General features: G+C 35.7%; 1 protein-coding gene across 1 annotated transcript in view; it reads right to left on the bottom strand.

The window, feature by feature from the left end:
* Positions 1-15,444, bottom strand: part of TRPC4 (transient receptor potential cation channel subfamily C member 4) — a 166,907-nt gene that overhangs the window by 82,215 nt on the left and 69,248 nt on the right. The window contains exon 3 of the mRNA XM_031465903.2: positions 3,460-3,978. Coding sequence (XP_031321763.2) covers positions 3,460-3,978 — 519 coding nt within the window. The remainder of the gene's footprint in view (positions 1-3,459; positions 3,979-15,444) is intronic.

Here is a 15,444-nt window from a genome sequence, read left to right as displayed (position 1 = left end):
ATGATTTTACTAATATTAGGCGAGAGGAAAGACAGCATGAAAGTAATTTTAACTGCCATAAATTCTGGATCTGCGAAAATTATGCTCGGGACCAAAGGACAAGTTCCTCGTCTAAGGCATGTCTTCAGCCACCTCTCAACGTTACCTCACACGTAGCGGGAGAATCAGTTCTAAGGGTATGGATTCTGGTTCTGTATTTTTCTGGCTTCCTTTGACACTATTCATTTTGATCAGTAACACTGGGATGGGATGCTGGTGTCTAACCTTGGTCAAGGAGACTTTCTCTGTTCCCGTCTCACAATGAGACAATAACGATTATTATCTGAAGAAAAAAAAAATTTAAAAAGTAAAGTAAGGAAGAAAGCAAGAAGGGCCTCTGCACTCTTTGGAAATATCAAGTCCTTCTTTAAAATGAGAAAACAAAAAAGCTTCCTGTTGAAATTAGGGCTTAATTACGAAGAAGCTGAGTCATGACACACAGTTCTGGGCTCCACTGAACTAGGCGAGGAGCTCCAAGCTGATCAGGTTCACCACACCCTTACCAGGATATCTAGGTGGAGGCAATGTGGCCTGAGGGTTACAGCAAAACTTCTGTGGTTAAGATCTGGATTTGCATCTGGGCTCCAAGATTTAACAGAGTAACGATGCACCTTATTGAGCAGTCAGATTGCTCACAGGAGAAAAAGAGAGTTTATAGTTCATAGGTTTGTTTGGAGGTTTAAGTATTCTAAACCATGTTAACGACTTAACCAAGTCCCTCACGTTTACTGATTCAGATTGCTAGCTCCTAGATGGTCTTTCTTTTACCAGTAGGTAATCAACACAGCTCTAAAATCATTAGTCTGGTGTTAATAGAAGCAATAATTCCTTTTTCTATGCCTGTAAAATAACACACAATGAATGCTGGCCTTCCTTTTTGGATGATATTAGAGAAGTATCAGAACAAGTCTGCAATCAAGTCTTGCTAACATGAATTGTTCTAATATCTGAGTTCAGAGGAAGGCAATTAACCTAAACAAATTAATCAGGCAAAGAAACATGCGGGGACTCTTCCAGAACTAAGAGATTCTGCACCTTCATTCAAGTGCATTCATACTGAGCATATTGAGAGCAACGCATACTGAGTATCTTTTCTCCATCAGGTACTGAGGTATGACTGGTGAATAGGACAGCTGTGCTCCTGACATTTATGGCCTAGAGAAGGCAAGTGAAAGGCAGCAATACAATGCAATCCAGAGTGCGAATAACAAGGGGCATTCATCCCAGAGACCACATGGAGGGGCATTGCTTTAATGGAGTCTCCCTTTGGGTGAGGAGACTGGAGATGTGCTTTAAAGACTGAGTAGCACTCAGCCATGTGAAAACTAATGGGAAGCCATTCCAAAAACATAAGAGATGGACGAAAGACAAACTTGAAACTTTTTTAGGCTGAAACAAGGAAAACTTGTGGTGAAAAGGTAAAAAGGCAAGACATTAATGCTAAAGCAGAGTTTCATTTAACACATATGACCTTACCAGAAAATCTTAAATATTCTGAAATCGATCATTTCTGAACAATGTAGGAATATGTTTCATAAAACACAAGCCACAATTTCAAAGAATTTATACCAAAGTGAAACCTTATTCTTGGTTTTATAATGCTATTAGCCCTCTGAAGTTACTTTGCTTTGGAAAAATGGTCCACTCCAGGGAAATCTGCTCTTTGATAGTGAATAAAGGATACTCCAGAAAAACTCTGTAAGAATTTTGTTTTAATTTTTTCTCCACCATAATCTCAGAAGATTTAAAGAGGAAATGCAAATGCAGCATCTTTTAAAAAATGTATATTTTAAAAGATCTTACTAATTCTTATTTTCTTATAGTATGTTTTATGATTTTAGCCATCCTTCAGCCCTCGAATTCCACAACTTCATTTTAGCAAAAAGTACAAGCATCTGGAAAGAAGTGTTAGAAATTACCAAATGCTTTCTATTACTTTGCTTCTGAAACATCTAACGAAGGATTCAATTTGTGGCTTTTTGTTTGACAAGTTTTGAAGCTGAGTTCGCTTTGTATACTCCTAACATGTACAAAAGAACCTAAGCAACGAAAAAAATGTTCAGTTGGGATGAACAGTTTTAGTGGTTCAGGAACAAAACAGTGAACAATGTATATTTAGTGTTTGATCAGTTCCAATGAATGCAATCACTTTAAATTTTCTAATTTAGTATTTTAAAACCCTTAACCAAGTGAAGTTTTTCATCAGTTTCTTCTAGTTGCATATTAAAATTATTCTAGTCCTTTTAGAAAGCGGGACCCTGAGTTCTAAACACAAGAACCTACAAAATGAGGTGATACTGTTGACGTGGCTCAAACCATTGCCTGTGATTTTAGAATCAGAGGAAATACACACAAAATGAAGCTGTTTCCTTAACTGTTCAGGGAAAAGATCATTTCAATTAGTTTCAGGTTCCCATAACAACTGGCCGAAGAACTACAGGAAAAATTCAAAGAAGCAAATTCTGGTATCTCGAACCTTAAGTATTTAGTAAGCAGCAATAGATAAAGTAGCCAGTGATGATGTGGAATAATCAGGGCCAAGTTAAAAAAAATAGAATACTCTTTTTTATTCAGAAGTTTCTTTTTCATTTCCTTTCTTTTTCATCTTATACACATATATAGTTTTTTCCCAACTATTGTTCTTCATTACTGTAATTCATCAGTGAACAGAAAACCAGTATTTTCTGGACGTAGATGTAAACAGATTTTTGAGAACTTACTCAAACCCAGTGATGGAAGAAAAAACCATTATGCTAAGGGATAAGTGTAATAGATCTGAGTTTTCCTTATTTAATACTCAAATCCATGGAAATCTACTGAAAAATTTATTACTCTCCTGCAATTAACTTCATTAACGTCTCATTCCTGTGACAAATCAAGAAACTAAGCCAGACATGAGAGAAATTTCAGTACTTTCTTTCTGCTGTTGGCTTTCCTTTATTAATAACTTCTGATTATGTATTTTATTAATGTCAGACTTTATCACTAAGAGCCTTCATACACATCCATTCATTTTACACTTCCTAGAAATCTATGGGGAAAGTATTTTTTATATATAAAAAATATACATAATCAAATATTATAAATAAGTCCATTTAAACGGAAGCTTCAGATCTGTGTGACCCTTCAAAGTAACAAGACTTATAAATGACAGAACCAGAACTTTCAGTGCAGAGATTCTAAAATTCAACAGTTTTACTGTTATCCCCCAGTAAATGTGTACATTTTGACACAGATGCCAAAAACCATCACCAACTATTACACCGTTTATTGCCACTCTTCAACGTGCTTCATAATCAGTAACCTGACAAACAACAAATATCATCCCCTTACAGTTAAATAGAAAATGCTTTAAAACCCCAACCTCACCGTGATTTAAATTCTGTAGTATTTGGATGGATAAGGTCTGGCAACACTCACCTCTTTTTGACGGTACTTAATGGCCAATTTGAGTCTCGCGAGATCATTTCCACTCTGCTCTTCTATGAGACTATTGTCATCTCGGTAATTCAGGATGATTTCCAGCTCTCTGGAACTTCTTGTCTGATCCAGGAGGTCCTTAGCAAATTGTTTGCACTGTCGTGACAGCTCCTCGTACTCTGACTTGAATTCATTTTCCACCTTACTCAGTTCCTGGAGCTCCCAACTCAACTGAAAGGCTGTGAGAAAAGGATCTTCACTTGACAGGGCGATGAGGGAGGGGCTGGCCAGGGCCTTGTAGATGTTGAGTCTGGAGCGTGAGTGGCGGAGGCTGTCCACATCCAAGCTGGACACGCACTCAACGCAGTTACAGCGGACCTCGTGGGGCCTGGGCACTGACACCCCTTTCTGGACTAAAAGTTTTATTATCTCGTAGTTATTTGTATGGGCTGCCAAAATGATTGGTGTAATGTCCGGAGTGAATTCAGAGAACTGCTTATCAAGGAGTATGGGCGGCACCTAGAAAGAAGAAAGCAGAAGTTACTCATTTGCTCAAGCTGGTGAATTTCAAACAGCATGCTATAGCAATGTTGAACAAAATTCATAAATCTTTTGCCAGTACTTTTTTTTTTTTTTTTTGCAAGAAAGATGGGGCTTTTTTCCCCCTCACAAGAAAAAATTAGAGGGGAAAAAAAGCTTTCCAATGTAATGACACATTCTTCTTTGTTTAATCCGGATTGTGACATTTTACGAAAAATCTGAAATAAGTGGCTACGAAAGCTCTTTACTTGATGAAAGATTTTCTTGCTCCCACCTTTTCTCCCGACTGACAATCTTTGCTTTTCTTTCCCAGAGATGTGGCCTCCTTAAATAATCAAGAAATACACTGAAAAATAGTTATGATCTATTTTAAACCCAAGCTTTTCATCTGCCATAGGAAAAAAATTTTTTTTTAATTCCTCAATCAGGTTTTCTGCTTGTTTGTTTGTTTTATCTTCTGCATTCCTAAAATCCAGCCTATGCTTAAATGTGGCAGCAGAACATAAGAGAGCTGGCCTCTCGGCCTTCAGTTTTCATCTATCCCTTTATAGTATGTTTTCCAGATAACAAGAGATGCTCCAGTGCTAACATCACTGTTTTATTAGAAATAAATGCTTCCCCATAAATCAGGTCACCATTCATTCCTTCAATAACTTCCTTTGGGTTATACTCTAGGAATAGTAATGTCAAAAATAATTTAATAGGCGTTATTCAGTAGGCATCTGTTAAGCACATTAACCCTCACTATTCATTATTCATACTTTATAGACATGGTCTCTTGGTGAGGAAGCAGAAGTCCTGCGGCTGGAACCCAGGTCCATCTGTCTGACACTCAAACCTCTATGTATTGCACTACACCACGCTGCTTTGCAGTTTCTGGTTTAATATTTCTTCCTGCTGGTAGAAAGTCGTAGAGGCATCTATGAAAATAAATGCTACAGAAGGACAAGTGAAACAGGCATGGCAGAAAAAGTGATGCCATGTGTCATTAAAATAGGCTGCTGGTTGAATATGATTGAAAACACAAAAGGATGAAAAGAAAACAAGTATGTAGAGAAAAACAAAACTCATAGGAGACTTTAATTGCACTACTTTTAAGTAGATGTATAATTTTTATATAAGAATAATTCAACTTATATGCTTTTAATTCATCTGGCCATTTTGAATATCCATTTATTTCATAAGACACACACTATATATGTGTATATATATTTTAACATATTAAGTATTTTATTTAATTTTTTTAGAAGACAATTTACAGGCGTCCCCCACCCATTCCTTTACGTTAGTGTGACAATTTTCCATAATTTACTATTTAAAGGAAGCTTTGGTCAAGAATGAAATGAAGTAGCAAAACCAAAATCAAAAAAAACCCAAATCACTGCTGCTTTTAAAATGCCATGATTTTCGCCAACTATATTCAAACAAAACACACAAACTGTTTATTTATTTGGCAGACAAGGGCCTGCTGGGACTCTGAGCAGCCAGCCCAGCAGGCATATGTATGTTCATCCAGGTCCCAGAATGTAGGCTTTGGGGCTTCTCTGATTGCATTGAAAAATAACGATAAAACAAAAACACTTCATCAGTTGCCTGTGACTGAGTACTAACTACACGCCGGCATCAGTTACATGTTTGAAAATTGGGACTTTTCTTATTCTACCATTCCTTCTAAGTTTAATACCTTACATTCTTCTGTATGTACAATTTTGCCCTCTTCTTCTTTTAATTATTGAGAATTACTCCTGGACCCATGTGTTCTTCCTTTATTTCATTCAATATATTATGATTCACTGCAATGATTATTCATTTTGAACTTGCTACTGAGGTACGGCATACATAATATGGTAAATGTGTAAATATCAGTGTACAGCTTGATACCTTTTTAAAACGTGAACACACCTGTGTGACATGACACAGATAAAAATCTAGAAGAAGGTCTGCACCCCAGGAACCTCCCTCTTGTCACCTCCCAGTCATTACATGTTGTAGTCACCAATCTAAACTGCTATCACCACAGATAACCTTCACGTACTTTTTGACTTTATATAAATGAATCATAAAGCACACACTTTTTATGTCTATCTTTCTCTGTTCCAAACTAACTCATATAGTTAGTAGTATTCGTTTTTGTTACTTCTATTCTGCATAATATTTTGATTTATAAACATGGCACAATTTATCATTCTATTTTTGATGACACGTGTGTGGTTTCCATCTGTGGCTATTAAGAATATTGCTCCTATGCACATTTTTGTCCATGTCTATTGGCCCGGTATCTAGGAATGGAATTTCTGGGTTAAAGAGTTATTAAGCAGTGATACCAATTTTTATGGCCACAACAAATTATACTTGGTATTTCAGTTACTTGTCAGTCTTTCTAGCCACCTATTTATTTATGCCATTCATTATGTCAAGCAACCATTTTGAACTGTTTTAATAAAATAATTTATTTTATTATTTATTATGAGAAATGGGTGTTGAACTTATCTAAGGCCTTTTATACTTCATAATCACATAATTTTTCTCCTTAGTCCTAAAAGTATGATGCACGCACACATACACACATACACACACACACACACACACACACACACACACACACACACACAGAGTAGAATACTATGCAAATGATTTTAGCATAAGAATTTAGTAAATTCCCTAAGGAGAGTATGAATAAAGCAAAAGGGAAATTAATCTAGAGACGAGATTATTTTTACTAGGTAGAATCAGAAAAGGATTTTAGGAGGAATTCATACTTAAGACTGTTGGAACAAGCAATGTAGGAAAGTTACAGGAAAATGACAGCAACAGGAAGAAAATAAGGAAGATGAAGTCATAGAAAATAATTTAGAATATGGAATAAGTCATATAGAGATAAATAAATGTCAAGTGCCTTCATGCAGATGAGGGCAAGACTAGGGAAGGTTCTGAATAGCGTTATTTTATAAACATTAGTGGAGTCATAGAAGAGTTGAACCAGAAGGGTAATGGGATAATTCTGAAGTATTAATGTTACTCTAGAATATTTTGATTATTGAATTTGAAAGTAGAGTGGTTGGAGGCAGAGAAAGGAGCCTGGTAACGATTGCTATGTGAACAATGGAAAAGGAAAGGCCATGACTATGACCTGTCAAGCAGGCGAGGTAGGGGTCTGGGAGGAGGGGAATAGAAGCATGGACTAAGACGTCAGAGAACAAGAGAGGTGCAGTCCAGATGCCCTGAGCTAGTTTCCAGTTCAGATTTCAGTTTCTTTAATATCTACTTTTCTGGGAGGGAAAGCTGGATGTAAACAGAAGTAAACAATTCAAAATTCCATTACAGAATGGCAATGTTCTAATGACACATTTGCAAAATCTAGCGCTGACATGGGGGCTTCTAGAGAAGTCCTAAATCCAAGAAGGGCCCTCCTTCTCCTCTCTTCTGCCCTTTAGCTGGCTCTAAATGAAAGCTGATAAAAGGACACTTCTGACATCTTGCGAAAATGAGACAGCCCTCCCAAACTACCTCTTGCCTTGGAAGATGGCAGTATCACGGCCAAGAAGAGGGCGGCAAAGAGCTGTGACTGAGAGGCTCCTATTTGCTCAGTGGCTGCAGCTGAGACGTTTACCAAGTTGATTATCAGCTTGACTATCTACTCAATACTCAGAAATTTAAAGATGTCTAACACAGAAGGCATCTGAGCTCAGAAACATCTAGAATAATCCAGAAAATGGACTTGCTCCCTCTTCTTCATTCTTCGTTCACCAGCCTATTTTCTGTCTCCATCCTTTTCTTTGCTTTATTCAGTATCTTCAATATACAACTGTCTCTCTTTCCTTTTATGGTTCCAATGTTATAAGTGAAGGTCATATTTTTCTAACATTAAATAAATAGGTCACTGTAAGTGCCCGGTAGCTATTACTTAAAACTGGTTTTGATCGAGACCTTTTTTTCCAAGTTTTTCAAATTTACCATTCAGAATATTGAAGGATACATATGAAAATCAGGAGCATAATGCTGAAAATAAAAAAAAACACAGTCTGCTTGACTTAGTTTAGCTGACGTAAACTCTATAGACATGAAAGCATTACACCCAAGCAAACATACATGCATGAAGATATAAACCCACATTACTCATAAACAACACACTCATGCATCAAAAAAATTTCAGCTGATTGAATTATATAATTCACCCAGTAATCTACAACTAAGTAGAAGCAGTTAAAAGATGATCCTGAAACCAAATTCATGTCCCTGTTTCTTACATTGCATAACTGGAAGTTCGCTCTTTTTCCTCTGTCTAAGCTTTATGAATGCATATTTGTTCAATGTCTTTTTCTCAACCTTACCATAACATTAGTTACACTATTAACTGAATCTTTTTCATGTCACATAGCATTAAGGATGATTGACATACGCACAAACTGATTAACTCACATTAATCAGTTTAACTGATTACTCTTAACTCAGACACGGATGGCTTTTCTCAAATTTATCCCCAAATGCTTTATCGTGAAGTGACTCAACACCAGTGTGAGGCATATACTGTAAAATCTAGACTGTGACATTCTATCCAAATATAGAAATGTCTCTTTGTCACGAACACATGCATTTTTTGAACTATTAATGCTGAAGTATACATTTCTAGGAGAGAAATTCATCCTGGAGTGAAATTCATCCAATTTAAGAGGATTCATTTCCTTAAGTTCAGCATTTGTTAAAGTAGGTTGCATAAATTGATTAAAAGAGATGTACTTATATAATATTATTTGGTGTATCCTAAATTATTAAGACTAAATAGGTCCATATTCTAATCTGTACTCTTAATTAGTTATATTGTGAAAGTCTCCTAAGATCTGTCCTACTGTCATATGAAAGAGGCTATCCCTGTAACATGAAATGGCTATGACCTTAAAACCTTATTCATACTACAGTTGGTAGCACAATAATTGAAAATTTATGAGAATTTTTTTCCAAGTGCTTCAACAAAAACGTGTTGAATTCTTTAGTTTCATCTTGCTTTTCACTTCAGCGTTTTTTATCTAATGTATTAAAACTCACATTTCTTAAAACTCAGGACTACAAATATATTCACCCATGAACCTACACAAAAATCGGGTGGTTGTCATATGAATGAATGAAGAGACAGATGGATGAATGAATGAATAGTTAAGTAACAATCTTATCTAAACAAAGTCAACTTTACTTTTTTTTTAGGCCCAAACTGTTTTCTGGAAAGACTCAACAGAATTCAAAAATATTACTTGAGCAGAAAAAGGAATTCCCTCTTGGTCCCAGCATAGAGCTAATAATTTACCAGTATGTTCACAGCCCATCTTTTAGAGGAAAGACTCTTGTGCCTTCTACTGCTTCTGAGTGACTAAGATTTTAAAGATGCTAATAGTCTGACATCTAATGAAAACTTAATCCAGAAAATAATTATAAAAAGCAGCTCAAAAGGGATCAGTTACCATACATACATATGGGTACATATGGCTCTAAATCAGGGCTTCTTAAATATTCGTGTGCCACTAACTCCCTTGGGTATCCAGAGCAGTCTGTGGATGCTTATTCAGAAAGAATATTTCTAAACATTAGTGCACAGTATTATGCCAGAAAAAAAAAGTATTTAACTATAGATTTTAAATATATTTAAAATCAAGTATGTGATGTGGTAACTTATATGCTCTATTAATGCATTAAATGAAACACTTGATTTGCAGGTAATTAGACTAATTTTGAAGTCAAGATCAACATACAAATATATCAAATATACAGTAAAATTGTGATCTGATAGGAAGATATCTATGATTTTGGCTACTGACAAAGACACAGTAACTGTTTACAAAGCTAATATTTTGGCCTATGTCCATAATTGAAGGAAAGTATATATTCTGCTCAGAAGTTAGTAAAAATATAGATGTAATTTTTTCTGTCCTAATTCATAGATATCCTTGAATTTTCTCCATTGCATCCCTAAGTTAAGGAACTCTTCAAGGCTGATCAAATTGGATTCAGAAAACTCAAATGAGAATTTTAACTAAAAAGCACTAACTAGAGAGCTGTTTTCTAGGAGAGGCAATTAGAGAATTAGAAAGACTTTCTGGAAAGGAAAGAAAGAAAGCATTATTTTTGAAATAAAAAAAGATATTCATCTTAATTCAAAGACAGAGTGTTGTATGATTATAAATGTCTTTGAATATCAAGTGGAACAAATAGATCACAACACAGACACACACACACGCACGGACACACACACACGCACACACATGGACACACACATGAACATTAACTTCAGGAGGGAGAATTCTGGAATTTTAGGGAAAGATCCAGAAGATTTAACATGTAAATAAATGATATTTTAGGCGACAATAAAGAACAATGAGGAAAATGCATACCAAAAAATGAGGCATAAACAGCAAAGGAAATTTTGCTGTTCTAAGGAAATTTGGTCTGTAGACTGAGAGGTTTCATCAGGTCTTTTGCTGAAATAATGAAAACAATGGTATAGAATAGACACATCCTGGGGATGGCCCCTACTCCCAAGGTTTTATGAAAGAGGAATAATGTAGAGTCATCAGATACACAGAATAAGTGGGTACCAATGGAAATGCAACTACCATCAAATTTCTCATCTTCACTTATCAAAATCTGCAAGACAGTGTAACTGCATCTACAAACAATTTTTAACAAAAAATGTGACTGAAGAATTCTATACCCAGGCAAGTTCTCACTCTATTAGGATAAAAGAAAAATATCTGTGTCTTGCTTATCCTGGAATTCAGAAGGAACATCACACATATGCTTTATAGGAGAAAATTTTGCAGAAGGTATTGTAACCAATATTAATGATTCCCCTCCAGATGGAAAAAAAAAAAAAAGGCTGAGCCATGAATTTTGCAATATCTAGAGTTAGTTCAAATGCTTATTTGAATTGTGCTTGGGATTTAGTCATATGGTTGATAAATAAAGATACTTGAAGGAAAAGGAAAAAGAATATCCAATAATCATTTCGAAGTCAGTTATAAACTCTCTCCCTGTAACCTAGGAACTGGGGGGATAGGGTCTGAGATTAGAAAATAAAAAAACAAAATATCACTTTATTTTACTGAGTCTCTTAGAAGCAACATAGATCTTCCTTAATTCAGCTCATATGTATGTGAGCCGCTGTCTTTTAATTAGGGGCAACTGGCCTATTCATATTAATGTGATAACAAATAGTATTAGTTTTGGTTTCCATATTATTTTATACTTATTGTTTATCTTCTTGGATTTAGCTCTCTCCTTTACTTTTGTATTTTTTTAATTTAGGTATAGTCTGTTTACAATGTTGTGTCAATTTCTCACTTTTGAATTTTAAATAAGCAATAAATAACCCAAACCTTAGGAGTTAACAAAGTAAGAAATCCCCTTCTAAAAAACCCAAGGATCAAAAAGAAAATGAAATGAAGTTAAAAATTCTCTGGAAAGGAGACCACCAGAATAACTATTAGCAAATCCAACTGTGTATGAAAATAATAAAATATAGTGTACAAACAGGGCTTATTTCAGAAATGTAAATCCTTTTATTATACTTTTCACTATAATTCATTACAATGAATTATTTTTCACAGACACCGGAGTCAGATTGCTTGGATTTACTGCAAGTTTTTACTTTACACTCCCTGCGTGGCCTTGGTCAAATTACTGAATCTCTCTGTGCTTCACTTTCCTCATCTGTAAAATGGGCCAATAAAAGTACCTACCTGTGGCACTGTTTTGACAGTCACATGGGTTTATGTAATAGAGCACTTAGAGCAAGGCATGGCCCTTAGTGGGAGCTTGATACACATTTACCTGATTGTAACTGTCTGTCTCTGCATTGGAATGTAAGCTCCGTGAGGGCAGGGACTGTGCCGGTTTTGTTCACTAACTTGAGCCTGGCTCTAATGCTGGCATATGAATAATAAATAATGCTACATGAACAAATAAACAGTTATTGAAGGAGTGAATGCATCTATGAGTGGTGCAGTGAAGTGTTTCCAAAACCTTCAGGTATTTTTTATCAAATGTGATGCTACCACACATGAACAGGTGTTGGATCGATTTCATCACCATTCCTACAATAAAGCCTATTTACCAAAAATCAATAGCAAACCTCTTAATAAGGACTGAAAGGTTTTCCTATTAAAATTAGTAATAAGACTACAATGTTCATTCTCACCATTGTCAGTCACTCTTATGTTGGATTTCCTACCTAATGCAAAAGATTAGAAAAATAAAATATCAGTAAAAAATATTAAGAAACAACACGAAGTTATCTCTATTTGGTACAGCCTTGCTGGAAAGTATCTGGCACTTACATAAATTCTGAGAACCATAGTCTTACTTCCAGGAACTCTTCGTACAGAAAACCAGCCACCGTGAGACTATTACTTTGTATTTATAGTTCAGCATTATCTATTATGATAGAAATTTGGGTGTCACCTGAACACTTCTCCTAAGGGAAAGGTTGAAGTAACTGTGGTATTTCCCTACATAAAACGCTACGATGCTGTTGAATATCTGAACTTGAATGAATGCTGTATGTGTCAATCCGGAGCGCTGGCGCTGAGTTTCATTTTGTCCTTTTTGAGAGTTCTAGCACAGTCGGTCACAGAAAGGATCCTCGTTTTAGGTTCTTTAAGCATTAATTGAGAATCTGCTCTATATCAAAGACTGTCCTTGGAATCACCTAATTATATCTGAACTACTTTATCTGATGAACAAAGACCTGTAGAATCAAGCCCACGCCTGTATTACAATCTACTTTGTAGTCCACCCTGACATACAGCCCGCGGCCCGATCATTTCAGCGTCGCATTTCCATTCATGGTCTTCTTGTTGGCTTCTGCCTCTTCTCTCCCACTCACCCAAGTTGACAAGACATTCAGGACCCACCTCAACCTTATTATTTCTCTGCTGCCTGAACTGTCATAAACCTGGCAGTTTTTTCTGGCAGAGAAAAGGGAAGGGTATTATTATTTTTATTTTACCAGAAGAGATAAATATCCATTTTTTAAAAAATAAGTTATAAAAAAATAGAAAGAGGAGTTTCTGAGAAAAGCAAGGGAGTGCAAATTGTACAATTTATGATTCTCTTACCTTCTTTAAATGTGCTCATACGAACTACTTAGAACTTTACCCAAACTTTGGTTAGTGATCCATCCAGTATAAATACAAGTAATGTAATATCAATAACTCTTTTTACTTTGTTAAAGTTAACATTGATCTTAAATTGTGTTGGCTATATATTTTATCGTGAGTCAATTTCAAGTCTACTCTGAATTAAAAATATCAGCAAATAGATACAGTGCGTATTGATTTGAAGAGGTGTAGGAGGCACATAGTAAACATAATTCTATGATAGCATGGATGACAGATCTCTTTGACAATTATGATACGCACTTGAGCCCAGTAAATGAGGATCTGGCAAAAAATCATTTTGACTCATTGACGCCGTTAGGACCAGTGTGCTTGGAGTCCCATTACAGTGACACAAGCACTAACTAACAGATGTGAAGCACTCACTATGTGCCGTGCCCTGTGTGCTAGGACCTTTCCATTTCTCATGTTCGTTAATCTTCAAAACCACTTTTGGAAGTACGTATTATTGTAATCCTCTTTGGACAAATGAGAACACTCCTTACAGAAGTTCAGTAGCTTACCCGTGGTCACACAGAAATCTAGGCAGCTTGATACCAGAGTCTAAATTCTTAATCAACAGACTATATGTCTTGCAGGTACAGCAGCTGTGAGATCCTGGAAATAGCTCAGGGATCAAGTATAGGCATTAAATCCTGCCTCCACCATTTTCGGTTGCGTGAAAATGACAAAACCAGTTAATTTCTCTGCATTTCCATGTTCCCATTTTGAAATGTGGAAATGTATTTAATATATTTCTTCTCCTCGTGGAATAAGAATGGGAGAAATATATATCCAAGGCTTCTCGAAGTTAATACTCACAGGGCTGCAGTGAAGATTAAATGTGAAAGCACGTTGTAATCTATAAATCACTAAATAACAGGAAGGGACTAGTGTTATGTGACAAGCCCGAGATTGTTAGGAGAAAGAGTAGAAAACTGTTTTGCTCAGTTTTGCTGGATTATCTGCTTCTCCTCACATAAACACAGTCCAAATTATTGTGCTTGATTCATCAGAAAGATAGAACAATTATTTCCTGGCCAGCCAGTCCCGTGAGTGTAGAGGTCAAAGCTGGGAGCATGTACTTTTCATTACTGAACATTTACACTGTGTATCTCCTAAAACAGCATGGGCTCTTTGTTGTATTCTGCTATAGGCACTCTGTAATAACTATAATGTCATTTGTATCCTGGATAAAGAACTGGAGAAATTTATTTCAACTCCTAAGGAGACATCGAACAAATAGGAACTTTTTTTTACTGAGCATAGTTGATTTACAATTGTCATGTTAGTTTCTGGTGGACAGCAAAGTGATTCAGTTATACGGACATATATACATAATCTTTTTCATATTCTTTTCCATTATAGTTTATTACAAAATATTGAATATAGCTCCCTGTGATATACAGTAGGACCTTGTTGCTTCTCTATTTTTATAAATAGTAGTATGTACCTGCTAATCCCAAACTCCTAATTTATCCTTCCCCTTTGCTCTGGAAACCATACATTTGTTTTTTATGTCTGGGAATCTGTTTCTGTTTTGTAAATAAGTTCACTTGTATCATATTTTAGATTCCATGTATAAGTGATATCATATGATATTTGTCTTTCTTTGTCTGACTTACTTCACTTAGTATGATAATCTCTAGGTCCATCCATGCTGCCACAAATGGCATTATTTCATTCCTTTTTATGGCTGAGTAGTATTTCATTGTGTGTGTGTGTGTGTGTGTGTGTGTGTGTGTGTGTGTGTGTGTGTACACACTATATATTCTTTATCCAGTCATCTGTCCGTGGACATTTAGGTTGCTTCCACATATTGGCTATTGTAAATAATGCTGCTATGAATACTGGGGTGCACGTATCTTTTCAAATTAGAGTTTTCTCCAGATATCTACCCGGAGTGGGATTGCTGGATCATATGGTAACTCTATTTTTTGTTTTTTAAAGGAGCCTCCATACTGTTTTCCATAGTGGCTGCACCAATTTACATTCCCACCAACAGTGTAGGAGAGTTCCCTTTTCTCCACACCCTCTCCAGCAAAACAAATAGCAACTTTAAATCACCATCAGCTTTGGCTAGATTTAATCACTCAAATAACTAGAGGATTACTATCACTCACTTCCAGATCATTCAATTCATAGATATCACTTTTATTTTTAAAACTCTCTCTTTTTATATCTATTACATTGAAGGAGAATCTATTAAATGATATCTAAATGAAATCTTTCTTCTTTGAAAATATAGCTCACAGGTCAATTTTCTACTTAATTTTATAAGAATTACACATAAATTCTGATC

The sequence above is a fragment of the Camelus dromedarius genome, chromosome 13, assembly GCF_036321535.1.
Source record: "Camelus dromedarius isolate mCamDro1 chromosome 13, mCamDro1.pat, whole genome shotgun sequence".
Lineage (NCBI taxonomy): Eukaryota > Metazoa > Chordata > Mammalia > Artiodactyla > Camelidae > Camelus > Camelus dromedarius.
This window is presented reverse-complemented; position numbering and strand designations above follow the sequence as displayed.